The 16,446-nt window shown below is 40.4% G+C and overlaps 1 protein-coding gene across 1 annotated transcript in view; it reads left to right on the forward strand.

Moving 5' to 3' along the window:
• ANKS6 (ankyrin repeat and sterile alpha motif domain containing 6) overlaps positions 1 to 16,446 on the forward strand; it is a 35,900-nt gene that overhangs the window by 4,594 nt on the left and 14,860 nt on the right. Inside the window, exons 3-9 of the mRNA XM_042464145.1 lie at positions 8,063 to 8,107; positions 9,510 to 9,714; positions 10,177 to 10,283; positions 10,401 to 10,549; positions 12,304 to 12,508; positions 13,497 to 13,546; positions 15,296 to 15,499. Of these exons, the coding sequence (XP_042320079.1) occupies positions 8,063 to 8,107; positions 9,510 to 9,714; positions 10,177 to 10,283; positions 10,401 to 10,549; positions 12,304 to 12,508; positions 13,497 to 13,546; positions 15,296 to 15,499 (965 nt within the window). The remainder of the gene's footprint in view (positions 1 to 8,062; positions 8,108 to 9,509; positions 9,715 to 10,176; positions 10,284 to 10,400; positions 10,550 to 12,303; positions 12,509 to 13,496; positions 13,547 to 15,295; positions 15,500 to 16,446) is intronic.

Consider the following 16,446-nt stretch of genomic DNA (forward strand, 5'->3'; position numbering starts at 1 on the left):
ATATAATGTATATTTGTCATTGTTGTTGTTGTGTGCCTTCAAGTTGTTTCCAACTTATTCTGACCCTAAGTTAGGTTGCTATGAGGTTTTCTTGGCAGGATTCGTTGGGAGGAGATTTGCCATTGCCTTCCCCTGAGGCTGAGAGTGTGTGACGTGCCCAAGACCACCTAGTGGGGTTCATGGCTGAGTGGGGAATTGAACCCTTGGCTCCAAGAGTTGTAGTTCAACACTCATACCACTAATTATTATTTTCTTGAGTCTAAGAATCCCTGTCTCACTATGCCTCAAAGGGAGAGTGTGACAGGTATGACAGGACTTCCTTGGCAAGAGGTGGTGAAGAGGGGATCATCTAGGTCAAGACTGGACAACTGTGGAGGGGAACAGTAGTTTTTCACCAGGACCCTCATCAGTGATGTCAGATCCTCCAGTGTGACTCTGTACACACTTCAAAAGCAAACTAACTGCTAGCGGGATTGTCTCCTGTAGGTTTGCTCCTGTGCCTTTCATAACAGCTTGGCACACAAATCTAATATATCAGAATCTAGTTTATCAGAAATGTTTGGAGCTGAAAATCTCACACCATTCACTGGACAAACTGCTCTTCTCTGCAATTGCTCCCTCCCACATTTCTTCTCTTATCAGATTTCTTCCTCCAGTTTGTCTTCTTTGCATTCCTCTGAACCACTGCCTCTTTGAGTCCTAGCTCCCATTTCCTGCTTAACTTGGTTTCGTCATTTGCTTTCCTAGACTCTGATATGTTATCCTTCCTCCAGCCACCAGTCTGGTAGGCTTTTGTATGTGAAGCGAGGAAATGCTGTCTTATCCAGTGCCTCAGATGGCACAAATCTTAGGCCAGAGCTATTGACAACTATAAACAAAACAGAGCTTGAAAAGTTATTTTTAAAAGCAATTCCCATTACTCATTACAGTTATTTTTTTAAAAAAGACAAACTGATATGTTGCTGTTGCTTGTTTTAACGGTGAACCATTGTGCTACATTACTGTTACGTGTTTTAAAGGTGACTCATCATGTTACATTATGCTTTTCATTATTTTGTCCATTAAAAAATGTAAAGAAATAGCACTGAAAATTCTTCTCATAATACCTCTGAAAATACTTAATAATGGCCCAGAAAAGTAGCTGGAAAAAGTACTCATTCCATCAAGAAAGAGAGAGAGAGTTTATAAGATCTTTTCCATTCATTATTATGTTTTTGAAATGCAAGTTTCTTCATTACAAAAACAAACAAAAAACACACAGGTAGCTGTGTTACTCTACTAATTATTCCCAAGCTCTCAAACAAACTCATGTCAAGAACAGATAAGGTATTCCCATTACTATTATTCTGTTCTCCTAAAATTTATTTACATGATGCACAATGAACTGGATAGCTTTTTTCCCTTTATTGGTAACAATCACAGTTTTGATGGGACTCTATCACATTATGATGCAGGGGAAAGCTCTAGGTCTTCAGCATTGACCTTGACCCTGATGTTTTTGAATGAAGATGCTTTTCAGGACAGAGGAATGCCATGTGCCAAAGGCCTCACTGGGAGGGAGGTGCAGATTACAGCAGGTGATAGCTAAGAGAGGGAATCATCATCCATCTCAGTCCCCCTGCTGCCAACCAGGATGCCTCTGTAAAAGGAGGGGTGCGGTGTGAAAGACACTGCTGCTGTTGCAGAGAGTTTCCCTGTCCTCTCTTCCTTCCTGCTGCCTCATCTTTCTACCCAACCAGCCACCTGGCCAGATCTGAATTTTTCTGGGTCTGGCTTGCCAGCTGGTTGAGTAGACAAGGCAGCAGAAAGGAAGGAAGGTTGGGGCAGTCCACTGTTACTACATCCACTGCTGCCATCCTCCCCCTGCAGCCCTTTTCAGGTCTGGCTGGACAGTTGGCTGGGCAGGCAGGTGGCAAAGCAGTGGGTGGGAAAGGAGGATGGGAGAGTCTGCTGCTGCCTTCCCCTCCACCCCCCAGCAGCCCATTCTGGGTCTGGCCAGGCAGTGAGTAGGCAGGCGGGCAAAGCAGTGGGAGGGAAGGCACGGTGAGATACTCTGCTGCAGTCATTGCCCATCAGCCCTTTCCACTCCATGGGGGTGATACCATGAGTTATCGCACAGATGACACCAACCCTAGTGATGTCACTGCCATTTGAACTTCAAGGCTTTCCCTTTTTCAAAGGATTGCAGGATCAGAGCATTTAGGCATGAAGTCCAACTACCATAACTGATGGAAGTAAATCAATTATTTTTAGTCTCAGTTTTGCTTTTGTTCCTTTTTGTTCTTTATCTATTTCTTTTTTTTTAAAAAAGCAACACCCAAAGCTCTCTTTTAGGGTACTTTTCAAAGAAGTAGCTATGTTATTTGTAGCGTAAAAAAGAGGAAGGGAGGAGGAGAAAAAAAAAGGAACGTGGCCGCATCTATAAGACTAACTGGTTCATATGCATCTGAAGAAGTGGGTTTATATACAGAAAAGCTCATGCAAACCAGCTATCTTTAATGGTGGGGCATAATTCCTGTTTTTCCCCTTTCCTTCCTCTTTTTAGTGCATTGTTTCCATGGCAATAATACGTGGACAGTTTTTAAAGAAAATGTGGAGCTTGAGGAAAAGAAGATGTAGCATTGTGTCAAGGTAGTAATTGTGCTCAGACTACATCTTTGACAATGGACATAAGCTGTAAATCAGATACTGATTACATCCATCTAATCACTGATTTAAGGGAAAAGTCTATAGTTTAATGATATGTGCTTTGTATTCAGATGGTTTCACATTCAACCCTGGCATCTCAAGGTAGAGTTGAAAAAAGGCTCCTGTCCAGCTACTTCAGTTAGTGTGAACAGTACTGAACTGGATGGACAATAAATCTGTTGAAGTATAAGTCAGATTCCTTTGTTCCTTAAAGCAAAATATAGACAGTGTATTGTTAAGAAAGGAGGAAATGGCACCAATCTAAAATGGATAGTGTACTACATCAGACCTTGGCATCTAAGCAGTGCCTTCTATCTTTTCCCCATGGCATGCATGCTGATAACATTCTTAAAGGCAAACCTTTATGTCTTTTTCTCTTTCAGCTTACTCTTTTATTCTTTTCATCTCTGCAATCAGAATCTCTGCCTTCATCCATATTGACGCTTCTCCTCTTCTCCTGCCTTCTCACTGATCCAGCAAGGCTTCGTTAATACAAAAGATGGCTCACAGGTATATAGGACTAGATTTCTATGTGGGCTGCAACACACATTTCTACATGGCCTATGGTTTCTGGTAAAGCTTGCTGTGCCTTGGTAAATGAACATTTTCAATAAAATCCAGTGTGATTCTCCACACCCTGCAGCACAATGCCGAACCCATCTTAGTTAGTCTAGGGCCATCTGTTTCTCCTGTTCAGAATTAAAATAAAGTGCAGCCTTATCTCTAGCCTCTTCCAGGTCTTTTAATAAATAAAAAATAAATAATAAATATTTTATTTGTGTTTCCCCACCTCTCCCATTTGGATCGAAGAGGGCTTAGACTAATAAAATCACAGTACATATAATTAAAATTCTCTAACCCATTATAAAGATTAAAACCAACATATTAATTAATGGTTAAGAATAACCATACAATACATAATACAGTACAATTGGGAATTAAGCAGCATCTCAATTCAGGGGCATGTCAGTTATTTTCTTATAACATATCTGGATATGCTTGGCAAAATAGTTCGGTTTTCACTGCTTTCATGGATATCTCTAGTGAGGGTGCCAATCGAATATCCTCAGGAAGGCTATTCCACAATCTCGGAGCCCTTACTGAAAAGGCTCTTTGTGAAGTGGAAGCATATTTGAGGTTCGTAGTTTCCAATAACTTCTTGCCTGATGTTCTAAGGGTGCAGGGTGGATTGTATGGGGAGAGGCGGTCCCGCAAGTAACTCGGACCCAAGCCATATAGGGCTTTATAGGTCATAACCAACACCTTGTATTGTGCCTGGAAGCTAATAGAGAACCTGTGAAGATCTTTCAAAATAGGTGTTATATGGTCAAACCTTGAAGAACCAGTGACCAGTCTGGCTGCCATATTTTGTACTAATTGAAGCTTCTGAACTTGGTACAAGGGTAGCCTCATGTAGAGCGCATTACAGAAGTCTAGACGAGAGGTTACCAGTGCGTGTACCACTGTTTCAAGGTCCCTTCGGTCCAGGTAGGGTCGCAATCGGCGTATCAACCGAAGTTGATAGCAAGTATTTTCTGTATGGCATGTGGTCTGAGGGCTATATGCATCTCCACAGCACTTTTTTAAAAAACCCAAAACATTGGCAGTAAATATTAGCTTTAATCTTGGTTTTGTTTTGCAGCTTGCTGCTGGGTTTTTCTTGCCCTATTGGCTTTACTGAGTTTGCTGCCAAAATTCAGCATCATGATTTCTTCTTCATGGTCTCTGTGACTCACACAAATGAGTTATTCTGTGCCTGCGCAGTGCCTCTTTCAGAGCATTCTACAATGTTTTAAAGAGTTTTGTTAGTAGCCTTGTCCACCCCTGGCAGTCCTATATAAAGGACTTGCCACCAAAACCCAGCTGTTGCTTTTTGTTGGCTGCTGCAGCTGCCTCATCAGGAACAGCATTCATATACTTTGAATTGGAATACTTCTTTCTGAAGACATCAATCGTCAGTGTTGGCTTTCTAGTCACACTAGCCCTCCAGGCTTTCTCAGCACCACTGGCTTCTTTCAAGAAGTGTGTTGAATGCAGCATTAAGATTCCATGCCAAGGTTGTTCTGTTTCGCCCTTGGGAAGCTAACCAGAAGGCTCAGTGTCCCAGAGATTTTAAGGAGAAAGAGGATGTGTCTGAGCTTGCCAATACTTCAACTGAGAAACAGAGGTAGTCCAGTCCAGTCCAAGTCATTCACAGATAAGTCTTCGGTCCAGGTAGGTTGTCCAGAAGAGTCCTGGTGTCTCTCTGCAGGGGTAGATATTGGTATGTTTGGCTCTTCCTCTCAGGGGGATGCGTGCTGAAAACTTTGTTCTTGTGGCTGCTTGGTTCCAATGGATGTCAGCCTTGGTTCCAATGGACGTCAGTCCCTCCAAACATAAGGTGAAATGTACTTTGTCGGAGACCATGTGTCCACTCACTAAAAAACCCAGAAATTGTACTGATGAAATGTGTCATCATCGACCATTGGCCTCTGACAGTTCTCTTGATGTGGAGGTGAAGACAGTGGTGAAGCACAAGAAGAAGAGATCAAAGGAGCACTCCTCTCCTCAACCTTCTTTTTTGCATTCAGCTGTGGAGGCTAATATGGTTGCTGAGTCGTTTAGCCCTCTCCAGAAGGTTGCATCTGAGATTGTGTTTCAAGAGTCTGTGGTTTCTCCTTTGTCATCTTCTCCAAAACAGTGTACTGTGGTTATGGAGACCATTCCTACTCGATGGAAAGTCAGATGACCATGTTTCAGAGGGAGAAATACAGGAGTCTTCTGTCATTAGAGTAGCAGCTTCTCCTTATCCTGTTCAGACTTTGGTTTATACAAAGTCTCTTGCTACAATTCCATCTTCACATTGACATCGATGTTGCTACTGTTCCAAGTCACATTCTGGTTCCGACCTCCACCTTATTGTATCGGTACTACCCAAGCAGATGACATCATCAGTTCCCTCAGCGAGTTGTCCATAGCCGAAGATATCATGGCTATTACAGATATAGATCCCCTTCATGAGAATCTTATTATTCTGATGGAAGCCTTCCACCAGTAACAGTAATTCTGGGCAATATACTTACCGCTATAGGAATGAGGCTGCTTCAACACATCACTCAAAGTGCAGGAGGAGGCATTCAAACACCATGCATTCTGCTGTCATTTCCTCTGACCAGCAGGGACATGCATCAGTGGATGATACTTCCAACAAGAATGGCATGTCCCAGGATCAGACTCTGTCCTTATAATTCTGTCCCAGGATGCAGCTTTGAATATAAAAGAGATGTCTGCTCCTTCAACTTCAACTGTTGCTAGCCAGACTGTCTGTCTTTCCTCAACATCTGAGACTTTTGGGTTGGGATCTGATTCGGAGTCTGATAGTACCGCCCAGGAAGTCTTCCAATGAGCTGGGTAACATGGACCCCTATTCTCCAACTGGTGATATTAAGATATTTATCAATCAAATGCTGTGCATGGCCAAATCTTTTGACATCAAAGTACAAGAACCACTAACAACAATTAAGATCAGGTTTTTCAGAGAAGTTAATTGCAAGCCACTACTCTTGCTGCCTTACCAGTGCTTCCATATCTTATGTAAATCATCAGGAAGTCTTGATCAATGCCAATGTCTATTCCATCCACATTGAGCAAGTTAGAGACTATAAGGTACAGTAGATTCAAACACTCCTCCTCTGGGGCAAAATCCAAAACCAAATACAGTACAGTCATTGTCAATGCTGCCCAGTCGAAAGCTTTACTCTGCCTGCACTCTACGCCTGTGGACAAGTTTTCCAGGTTTTTGATATGGGAAATACAAGTATGGACAGCCCTTGTATGGACAGCCATTGATATGGGAAATACAAGTATGGACAGCCCTTGCAAAGCTTTAGATTTTGGCTCAGTTTTCAACTGGCTGCTTCCGTGGCTCATTTACTTGGAAGTCAGAAATTCAAATACAGCCAGAAGAAGAAAAAGCCTACTGACATTTCTAAGTGTTGACTTTGACTTTCTGTCACATGACACCTTGACAGCCAAACTTCCACCTTCCATCCTGCTGTCCATCCAGAATATGCTGGAGCCTTTATCCACCACACCTCCAATGCTTTCTTCTCAGTTCCACTATTGACTGCATCAAGTTTGGAGCTCCATCATCACAGGTTTGTAAGGAGAATTTGAGTCTTATCCTCCAACAGGGCTCTTCTAGTCCACAGCTCCTTCCGTCATTCTAAGAAGCAGACACCTTCTTGCAAAAAGGAGCCATTGAGCCTGTTCCCCTCTGCAAGTTATGTTTGCGGGTGGGTTCCTTATGTTTTTATCATCACCAGTAAAGATGGTGATCTCAGACCAATTTTGGATTTGAGGGGTGTAGACTTGTACATTTTGTTTTATAACATTTGGACCGGGGGTTGTTGTGTTTATGCATGCTGACCAGATACATGTTTTCCAGTAAAGTTTGATTGTTTGTGCCGATGCTCCTGCTTCCTACTTCTTGTAGCTTGCTAGTCTCCCATTTGTGTGAGTCACAGAGACCATGAAGAAGGACAGGTTGCATACCTGTAACTGTAGTTCTTTGAGTGGTTGTCTCTTAACTTACACAACCCCGTGTGTCCTCCCCTTGTTGTATCTTGCAGATTCACATGGATGACTGGATCGGTGTCCTATGGAACTGGCAGGTTTCAGAGAGAAGCCGCTGATATAGGGCTGCTGGAGGTGGGCAGGGCTGCTACCAAAACTTTTCAGAACGCTATAGAATGATCCAAAAGAGGAACTGCGCATGTGCAGGATAACCCATTTGTGTGAGTTCACAGAGAACCACTTAAAGAACTACAGTTACAAGTATACAAATTGTCCTTCTACTGGCTTTGCTGAATTTGGTACTAAAATCCAGCAGCATAATTTGCTACCAGAGTTCAGGAGTTCAGAGTCAGGAAGATGTGGATGAGTGGAGGGGGTGGATGAGGCAGGTCATGCAAGTCTTGGGGAACAAAAGTGGATTCGGGGGCCCAACCAAGTTGCTGACTTTACAGGCAACGTTCATACTGAATTCTAGGACAAGGAAGCTGACTAAAGCAAGGTTCTCTGGTGTTCTGGGTTGTGAAGTAGCTGAACCTCCAAAGACCTGAGCCTGCCAACCCACATGACCCCTTCCCTTCCTCCCAGCCCTCTTTTCCCAATTAATGGCATCAGAATGGCTTTATAGTTGGAATATACCTCAGGGTTTGGCCTGTTCTTGTACCACTTTGGTCTTTGGTTATTTGGACATTCAAATGCAAATGCTGAAGCAAAATGGAATACTGTATTTAAAATACTTGTATTAAAATATTTCCTGCTGTTATAGCACAGATTACAGATATGTTTTACATTCTACATTTTTCTCCTCCACTCTCTCTACCAGATAAACAGAAGCGGCAACCTGATATCTTCCATGCTTTGAAGATGGGTAAGGTATTTTAAAAACATACATCTGGTCCATTTAAGATAAAGTTACTACAAGTTTCTAGAAGTACATTAAGCCCTTGGTATCAGCTGAGATTTGGTTCCCAGAGTCTCTGTGGATACCAAAATTGTTGGATGCTCAAGTCCCTTTATATACAGTGGTGTAGTAAAATGGTGTCCCTATATAAAAGCCAAAACCAAGGTATACTTTTTTTTTAATTTTGGGGGGAATATTTTCAAGTTGTGGATGGTTGAATTCATGGATGCAGAATTGTTATGGAAGGTCAACTGTATACTAGTGGTTTGTAGCTGGCTTTTTCAAATCATCATGAACACTTCTCATTCTTGTTTCTGTATCTCCTTGTTAGCTCAGCTTTTTTCTCTATCTTCCTCTCATACATTTTCCTTCCCTTTAGGCATTTCTCTCTGGCCCTCTCCTCTTTCAATTTTTCATGTAGACTATTCCCTCTACCATTTCAGCTTTCACAGTCCATCCTGCCATTTCTTTGGCTGCTACCTTCTACTCAGTGGCAGCTAGTGGCTCCAGTGTCAGTGGAGTAGTGAATCTGTTCGAGGTTTTAGTCTAAATTTAAAGAAACCATTCATGGTTTCGAACCTATTTGAGGGCAATTGAATTTAGCACCTTGGATAGGGTTTTTAAAATTTGTAGTTAAACCCTGATTCATCTGCCCACTGATCTACAAGCCAACATTCACTACTGCTTCTGCTTCATAGATCTCTACAACTACAGTAGGCTACCCTCCTTTGTTGGACTATTCAAAATAATATTTCGGACCAGGTGAGCCAGTGACTACAAGAGGATGTTAGATTTAGATTACAGTATAACCCCTGTATTCACAGGACCCATAATTGTGGTTTCACTTACTTCTGTCAAAAAAAAAATCTCTTTAGCCATCTGGAGATCCACTAGCATTACTCTGTGGTCAGATTCCACCAGAAATATAGGGTTCACTTGGGAATGTAACTGCCTTGGATACAGGGGTGGTACTGTAATTCATCCTGAACTCACCAGAATGTTTTGTCTTCTGATACATTTTGCTTGTATTCTCTTTCATATTGCAAAGGGATCTTGTAGCACCTTTGAGACTAACTGAAAAAAAAAGAAGTTGGTAACATGAGCTTTCATAGACTTGAACATGCATCTGAGGAAGTAGACTCAAGTCTGTGGAAACCCATGCTATCAGTTTTTCTTTCTTTCAGTTAGCCTCAAAGGTGCTACAAGATCTCTTTGCACACTGGTTTTCCAGACTAACATGGCTATGTCTTTGAACTTTTTCGTATTGTTTAAATTACACTGTTGTTAAATTTTCACCAATACTGAAAGTATACTGTTGTTTTACTGCCTGAAATCTTTATCTGTTCCTCTGTGTTAACTGTCTCTATAGGGAACTTTCAGCTGGTTAAAGAGATTACTGATGAAGACCCAGCACAAGCCAATGTCATTAATGATGATGGTGCTTCCCCACTCATGATTGCAGCTGTAACTGGACAATTATCCCTTGTACAGCTACTTATTTCAAGGAATGTGGATATTGACAAACAAGATAATGTTCATGGTTGGACAGCACTAATGCAGGCTACCTATCATGGGTAATTTTATTGTTGTTTTTTGTACTTTGAACTAAGGAAGCTCCACTACTGCTAAATGTATGACCATCCCAAGAAAGATTCCCTGGGATGAAAATGCAGGACAGAGCGAAAGCTGGAAAAGAGGAAAATTTTGTCTGCATGGATGAGAATCATTCTGCCAAAAAAATAGACACGTGATAACAACTGTGAGTGAGACATTGCAACATTTGAGGCTTGACTGTATTAAATAATTCTTAACAATACTAATGATAACCCTGACCTGCAAGCCAAAACAACTGTGATTTTGGCCACTACAAGATTCTTAGTACAGTACAAAAAAAGTTTGTTGGTAATAAAAAAACAAATAGGCAAAGTTTGGGAAGAATTAGAAGGTAGAGTAGGCAGTGCTCAGTTCTTTCTAGTAACCTATTCTAAATTGTGTTTAATATATGCATATGACTTACATTTTGTTTTCTTTAATAGAAATAAAGAAGTTGTTAAGTATTTATTAAATCAAGGAGCTGATGTCAACCTACGTGCTAAAAATGGATATACAGCTTTTGATCTGATAATGCTTCTGAATGATCCAGGTATTTTTGTCTCTCTTTAGCATGTAGGGTTTTCATTTTAAAAAAAAGAGTTTTGTTTTTACTAATGTGTTTGAAGTACAGAACTAATTTCAAGCTCATTGTGTGTGGATTTTTCAGATGCAGAACTTGTGCGGTTGCTAGCTTCTGCCTGCATGCAAGTAGACAAAGAAAAGAATAAACAGAACAACAAAGCAACCATAGCTTCTTCAAGAAATAAGCAATCAGTGGATATTCCAGTGTTACCTGATGACAAGGGAGGATTGAAAGTAAACATATTTCATACATTTTATCTCAACAGGCCTTGAACAAGGGAATCTAACAGCAGGGTTCCACTGCTTTACTTCTGCCCACTGTGGAATCTGGCTTAGAGAAAAAAACCTCTTAGTCTACTCTCTGTTTCAGTGCACCACCGCCATCATTGTGGGTGGCATGAGTATGATATTGCAGTTAACAGTTTAGCAAGAATCATATCATACATTAGGCTGATGGGCTTCTTTCCCCTGGCTCAAGTAAAGCTGTAGAGTGAAGCAAAGTATAAACAGTATGAGCAACTTGTTGTTCAGCACAAAATGGAGTTTCTTTTGAACTGACGACAGTTAAGATTGTGAAGTCGAAGGCTTTCATGGCCGGCATCCATAATTTTTTGTGGGTTTTTCGGGCTATGTGGTCACGTTCTATAACAGTTTATTCCTGATGTTTCGCCAGCATCTGTGGCTGGCACCTTCAGAGAATGCTAACCTGGAAGATTAACAGTTAAGATTATTTCCCAGACAAAGTTCTGTAGCTATACCAGTGTGGCAGTTCATTTTACCTAGTTCCCAGGTAAAATCTTTTCTTCCCCATGAATAGTGGTCTAAGGAGGGAAATGAACAATCACCTTTCTCATTAGATTTACAACACAGGAAAAGGGAATATTAATGCTTCCAATAATAATAATAATAATAATAATAATAATTTTATTTATATTTCCTCGCCTCTCCTTGTGGATTGAGGCGGGGTTATAACCCAATAAAAACATACAAATACAATCAATAAAATGGAATAAATCCAATTCAGTAATTAATATCAACAATAATAATATCAATTAAAAGCTAATTTATCATAATGCAACAGTTTTATAACAGTAGAATTGTGCAGACTCATTGTCAAAGATTGATATCCTAAACAGATTCGGATGGATAGGCCCGCCAGAAGAGCTCTATCTTGACTGCCTTCTTAAAAGCATCCAAGGTCGTAATAAGATGGATCTCTTCCGGCAGGCCATTCCACAATTTAGGGGCAGCAGCAGTGAAAGTTCTTTGGGAAGTCGTAACCAATCTGGTCATTTGTATTTCCAATAGATTCTTCCCAGATGTTCTGAGTGCGGGGCAGATTATGTAGGGAGAGGAGTTCCCGCAAGTAGCCCAAACCATGTAAGGCTTTAAAGATGAAAACCAACACCTTGTACTGTGCTTGGACGCTGATTGGCAGCCAGTGAAGTGATTTTAATACAGGTGTTATGTGGTCAGACCTGGAAGTACCAGTGACCAGTCTGGCTGCCATATTTTGGACCAGTTGAAGCTTCCGAACTTGGCACAAGGGTAGCCCCATGTAGAGCGCATTACAGAAATCAAGACGAGAGGTTACAAGTGCATGTACTACCACTGCTTCATGGTCCCTTTGGTCCAGGAAGGGGTGCAGCTGGCATATCAACTGAATTTGATAACAAGCACTCTTGGCTGTCGCATCAACTTGAGATGACAGCTGTAAGGATGAATCTAGGAGTACTCCCAAGCTGTGAACTTAGTCTTCTAGGGGAAGTGTGACCCCATCCAGGACAGGTTGACAAATTTCCCTGCCTGGGCCTGGGGTTCCTATCGCTAGTACCTCCATTTTCTCTGGATTCAGCCTGAGTTTGTTTTCCCAAAAGCTTTTTGGTTGCTAGTTTTTTTAAAAGTTAATCAATTCCATAAATAATTGTGCTAATTATTTATAGTGGTATATAAAAGAAAACAATCCATAATTGTTTTTTCTTTTCCAGTCATGGTGGAGCAGGATGTCTAATAGGTTTCGGAAGCTGAAGTTAACCCAAACTTTGAATCATGGATTTTCCATAAATCCATCTATGCCTTTTCCAGAAGAGTCTAAATCACCATTTGATTGTACAATGAAGGCCACAGATCAAAGTGACAGTGCTTTAAATCATGATGCCATTGCAGCTTGGACAACAAAGAGCAAGTCTAATGGTAAAAACAAACAAATAAAATATACTTAGGTCTTTACATATTCATATTCACACATATAGTCAAACTGATATGAATATGTCCAAAGCTGTTGGAAGCTATTTTAAAATATGCTATTGTATATTCATTAGATTTATGTGAAAACCTGTTTAAATGATGTGATTGGTTAAGAAAGGCTGGATATGTATATCATATAATAAAAAAAATCTAATTTTTGTAATGGGAAACCATAATTTTTCACTATGCCAGGATCAGGAAACAACTAGTTCACAGGCTGGAGCATATAGAATAGACTAGACATTTTATTTTTACCCCGCTTCTCCAACAGGATCGAGGCGGCTTACAATAGCTGCTCCCTCCATTATTGTAATTAAGCTTACCATCACCCACCCCAAAAGAAGAAAAGCTTCCAAACACACAAAACAGGGCCTTTCCGCAAATAAACCTAGTTGCTGTTATTCAAAGAGGTGGTAGCTTCCATTCCACAACCTCCCAAGATTATTAAAAAATCATGTTCATACAAGTAGAACCCTTTTTGTAAGTTTAATTGCCGTTTGGTGGTGTGCAGATAGAAGCAAAGGGGTGGGGAAAGTGTTTTGAATACCATAGCACAAAGAAAATAAGTGTCGTTTATCTTCAGCCCCATCCAGTATCTACACTAGTTAGGGAAATGTCAGGTCAAAAGCTTTGTTTAAACTAAACGTTAGTGAGAAGAAGGCATGGTCCAACCCATTGTACTTTAAAGAAACCTGTTTAGATGTCTTGGGAAACTGTGTGTTTTACGATATATATTTTATATTATATATTTTACATCTGCAAGTATAAAAATGAATAAGGGAGGTTTCAAATTTTCAGAAACCAGTAGTTGCACTATGGGCAAAAATCCTTTATTTTCCCAGGAGAAATAATGACACTATATAATTTAAGATAGATTATTTGATCTGTTAAGAGTAATACTGTTAATGGGTGGCCACTTCCTTTCTTTGTTCAGGTATAGGAGTCACAAAAGCAGGAAAGGACACTGAATTATTGACAACAGTGGTAAGTCAGAATGTACTCTTTCTGTACCAAGTGTTTGGCAAATTGTCCACCAACTCTTGCCTAAGAAATTTTTGATCACAAATGAATGTTGTTATTAACAGTAGCTTATTATCAGATATAAGACATGATGTTTGTCCTGACAAGAAATACTTGTAATATTTTTGATAAAAGTTATAGCATTCTTTCTGTATAATGAGAGGGAAAAGTTGCTACATGGTTTAGGTAGTTTGGAGTGGGAACTAGTGGCCTAGAAAGCCACATTTGAGTAGAGTATTGAGTGTAATTTAAGGATATGCCTTGCCACCCTTTCAGTTTGGCCAGTGGCTGGAGACTTTGAAGAGTGAGAAACTTTTGTTCCTTGGACCACCATAGACTAAGCAAAATAATCAATTTGCTAGAGACAATGCCACTTTCAACTTAGTAGGTCCCCTTTTTTGGGAAACGAGAGTGCCTCAGAGATCTTCTGATGGTCAGTTTCTTGCCAGGTTTTTCACCCAATGAGTGGTGGTAGTCTGGGGATGGCAGGCACAGTGATGACATTAGCAGAACTAATGCAGTTTGACACTGCTTTAACTGTCATGGCTCAATTCTCTGTCAAAGAGTTCTGGTGCCACAACAGATTATAAATCCCAGGATTCCATAGGATGGAGCCAAGGCAGTTAAAGCAGTGGCATCACTTGGGGGTGCAGGGGGTGTAGACCACACCAGGTGACACCCTAAGGGGTGTGTGTGATACCACTGCTCTTCAGACACCTGCCTTTTGGCAGAAATGGGCTGTGGCATTCACCTGCTTCCCTTTAAAATGCTTTAAGAGGTTGTGGGAGTGGGGTAAAGCTCAGTGGGAGGAGAAAGGAGAGGCCCCAGAATTTTTTTAAATTAAAATTTCAAATTCCAGATTTTAAAATTTATTTTTTTTAATTTTTTTAAAAAATTAACACATTTTTATTCTTTTTAAATGTTCTTTAAAACATCACATGTTAACAAAATATTTACTATGTTTATGTGAATACAATTAGGTTGTGCATATGATATTGTAATGTGAAGATATAATTTTAATTTTGTTAGTTGTTTATGTCACAATTATTAGCATTACACTCGGTGGTATATGGGGATTATGATTTATGAGTAACATTAGTGCAAAAAAGCATTACTAAGGATTCTGTATGGTGTGAAATGGGAGGAGGTAAATTGGGGGGGGGGTGACTCCATGAGTTACCACACCAAGTGACACCACTGAGTTAAAGCAGTGTCAAACTGCATTAATTCTGCAGTGTGACAGCAACCATGGTGGGGAGAGAAAACATCAGTTCCTTTGCAGTTTGGATTTGGAGGAATCCATTTCCTAAAACTGCAGAGATTGATAAGTGCTGGCTGAGATGGTATCTGCCAAACTGTCATTTCAGTTTCTCTCTAGAGCAGAGTAGAATGTAATGAATGAGTTGAATGAATGATATGATTTATCATGAGGATCTTTAGACTTGTAAAACTGATGCAATCAAATAGATAGAATTTGCTATGACGCTAGCTAGAAAAGTAAGTGATATTAATATATTCCTCTTCAAGATATATAGACCGAAGTTCTGATTGACTATATGTGGATTGATTGACTGACTGATTGATTCCTAAACAGGATTTTTCAGTTCTAATTATCCATAACTACCATTTTGTAATTCATGGCTTTATTTTCTTGGCTATCAGTATGAAAAATCTTTTGTTAACCTTTTATTCCTTTGCATTTTCCCTGAACAGTTAAGAAGTGGGGCTCCATTTACAAGATTACCTAATGACAAACTGAAGGCTGTAATTCCACCTTTCTTGCCTCCGTCACGTTTTGAGCTATGGAATTCTGACAGGACACAAACAAACAAAGATGGCAGCACAGAGCAAACAAGGCTTGGCCTTCCACACAGAGCTACCAATCACAACAGCAGCGAGAGTGGAAGTTATGACAAAGTAAGAGACTGAGAAATAAAATATACAGGGTTTAATGTGATCTTTAATTATCAATAATCTCAAGTAGCTTTGTTCTTTAAATCAAAGAGCTTTTTTAGTTTTTGCAGTTCATTTGAAATCTTTTAAAACAATGTTATACTTTTAATTATCAGAATATTATTATTTGTTTAGGCTGCAGTTCTGTATTCATTCTGTATTCTGAGAGTGCGGGGGGGCTAGATAGACCGGCACTTTGTGCCAGCCTGTAAGCAGAGCCACAGCGCAACATCAGCATGCTGGATGCCATGACTCTGCCCAATCATGTCATGATGCTGCACGCTCTTCTTGTTGGCACATGGCATCATGGCAGAACCCTGGCGCTGCATCTAGATAATGTAGTACCGAAAGGGCATCACAAAGCTGCACTGCCATGGCTATGATGCCCTTTAGAGGACACAAAAAGGAGCCCATTTCTGAGGCTCCTTTTTGTGTTTTCCAGCGGCCGGATTGGTACTGTGGCATGCAGTCACTGCGGAACTGATCCGGCCAGTACAGGGGTGGCTGGATGTCACCCATCTGTACAGCCCCTAAGTCCCCACTTAAGCTAACCTTTGAGAAGATAATGGGGGATATGATGCAAAACCAAATAAGAACAGCTTTACTTTTACACCATGCGTTTTGAATCACCCTGTCTGTCTATGCTAGTACTGCTACTGTTTTATACTCTGAAAAATGAGAGGCACAAAGGAAGTGAGGAGACCGAATTAATTTACCCTGTTCTCCCTGGAGAATGTGTATGCTTTCAATTCACACACAGCTTGCAGAGTAAGAGAAACTGTAACTTGCTTCTAGACATCAAAAGAAGAAGAAGAAGAAGAAGAAGAAGAAGAAGAAGAAGAAGAAGAAGAAAGATGCCCCTTAGCAAATCTCCTTGGAAAATGTTTATTTATCACTTTTAAATACTTTCT

The sequence above is a fragment of the Sceloporus undulatus genome, chromosome 4 (genome assembly GCF_019175285.1).
Source record: "Sceloporus undulatus isolate JIND9_A2432 ecotype Alabama chromosome 4, SceUnd_v1.1, whole genome shotgun sequence".
Lineage (NCBI taxonomy): Eukaryota > Metazoa > Chordata > Lepidosauria > Squamata > Phrynosomatidae > Sceloporus > Sceloporus undulatus.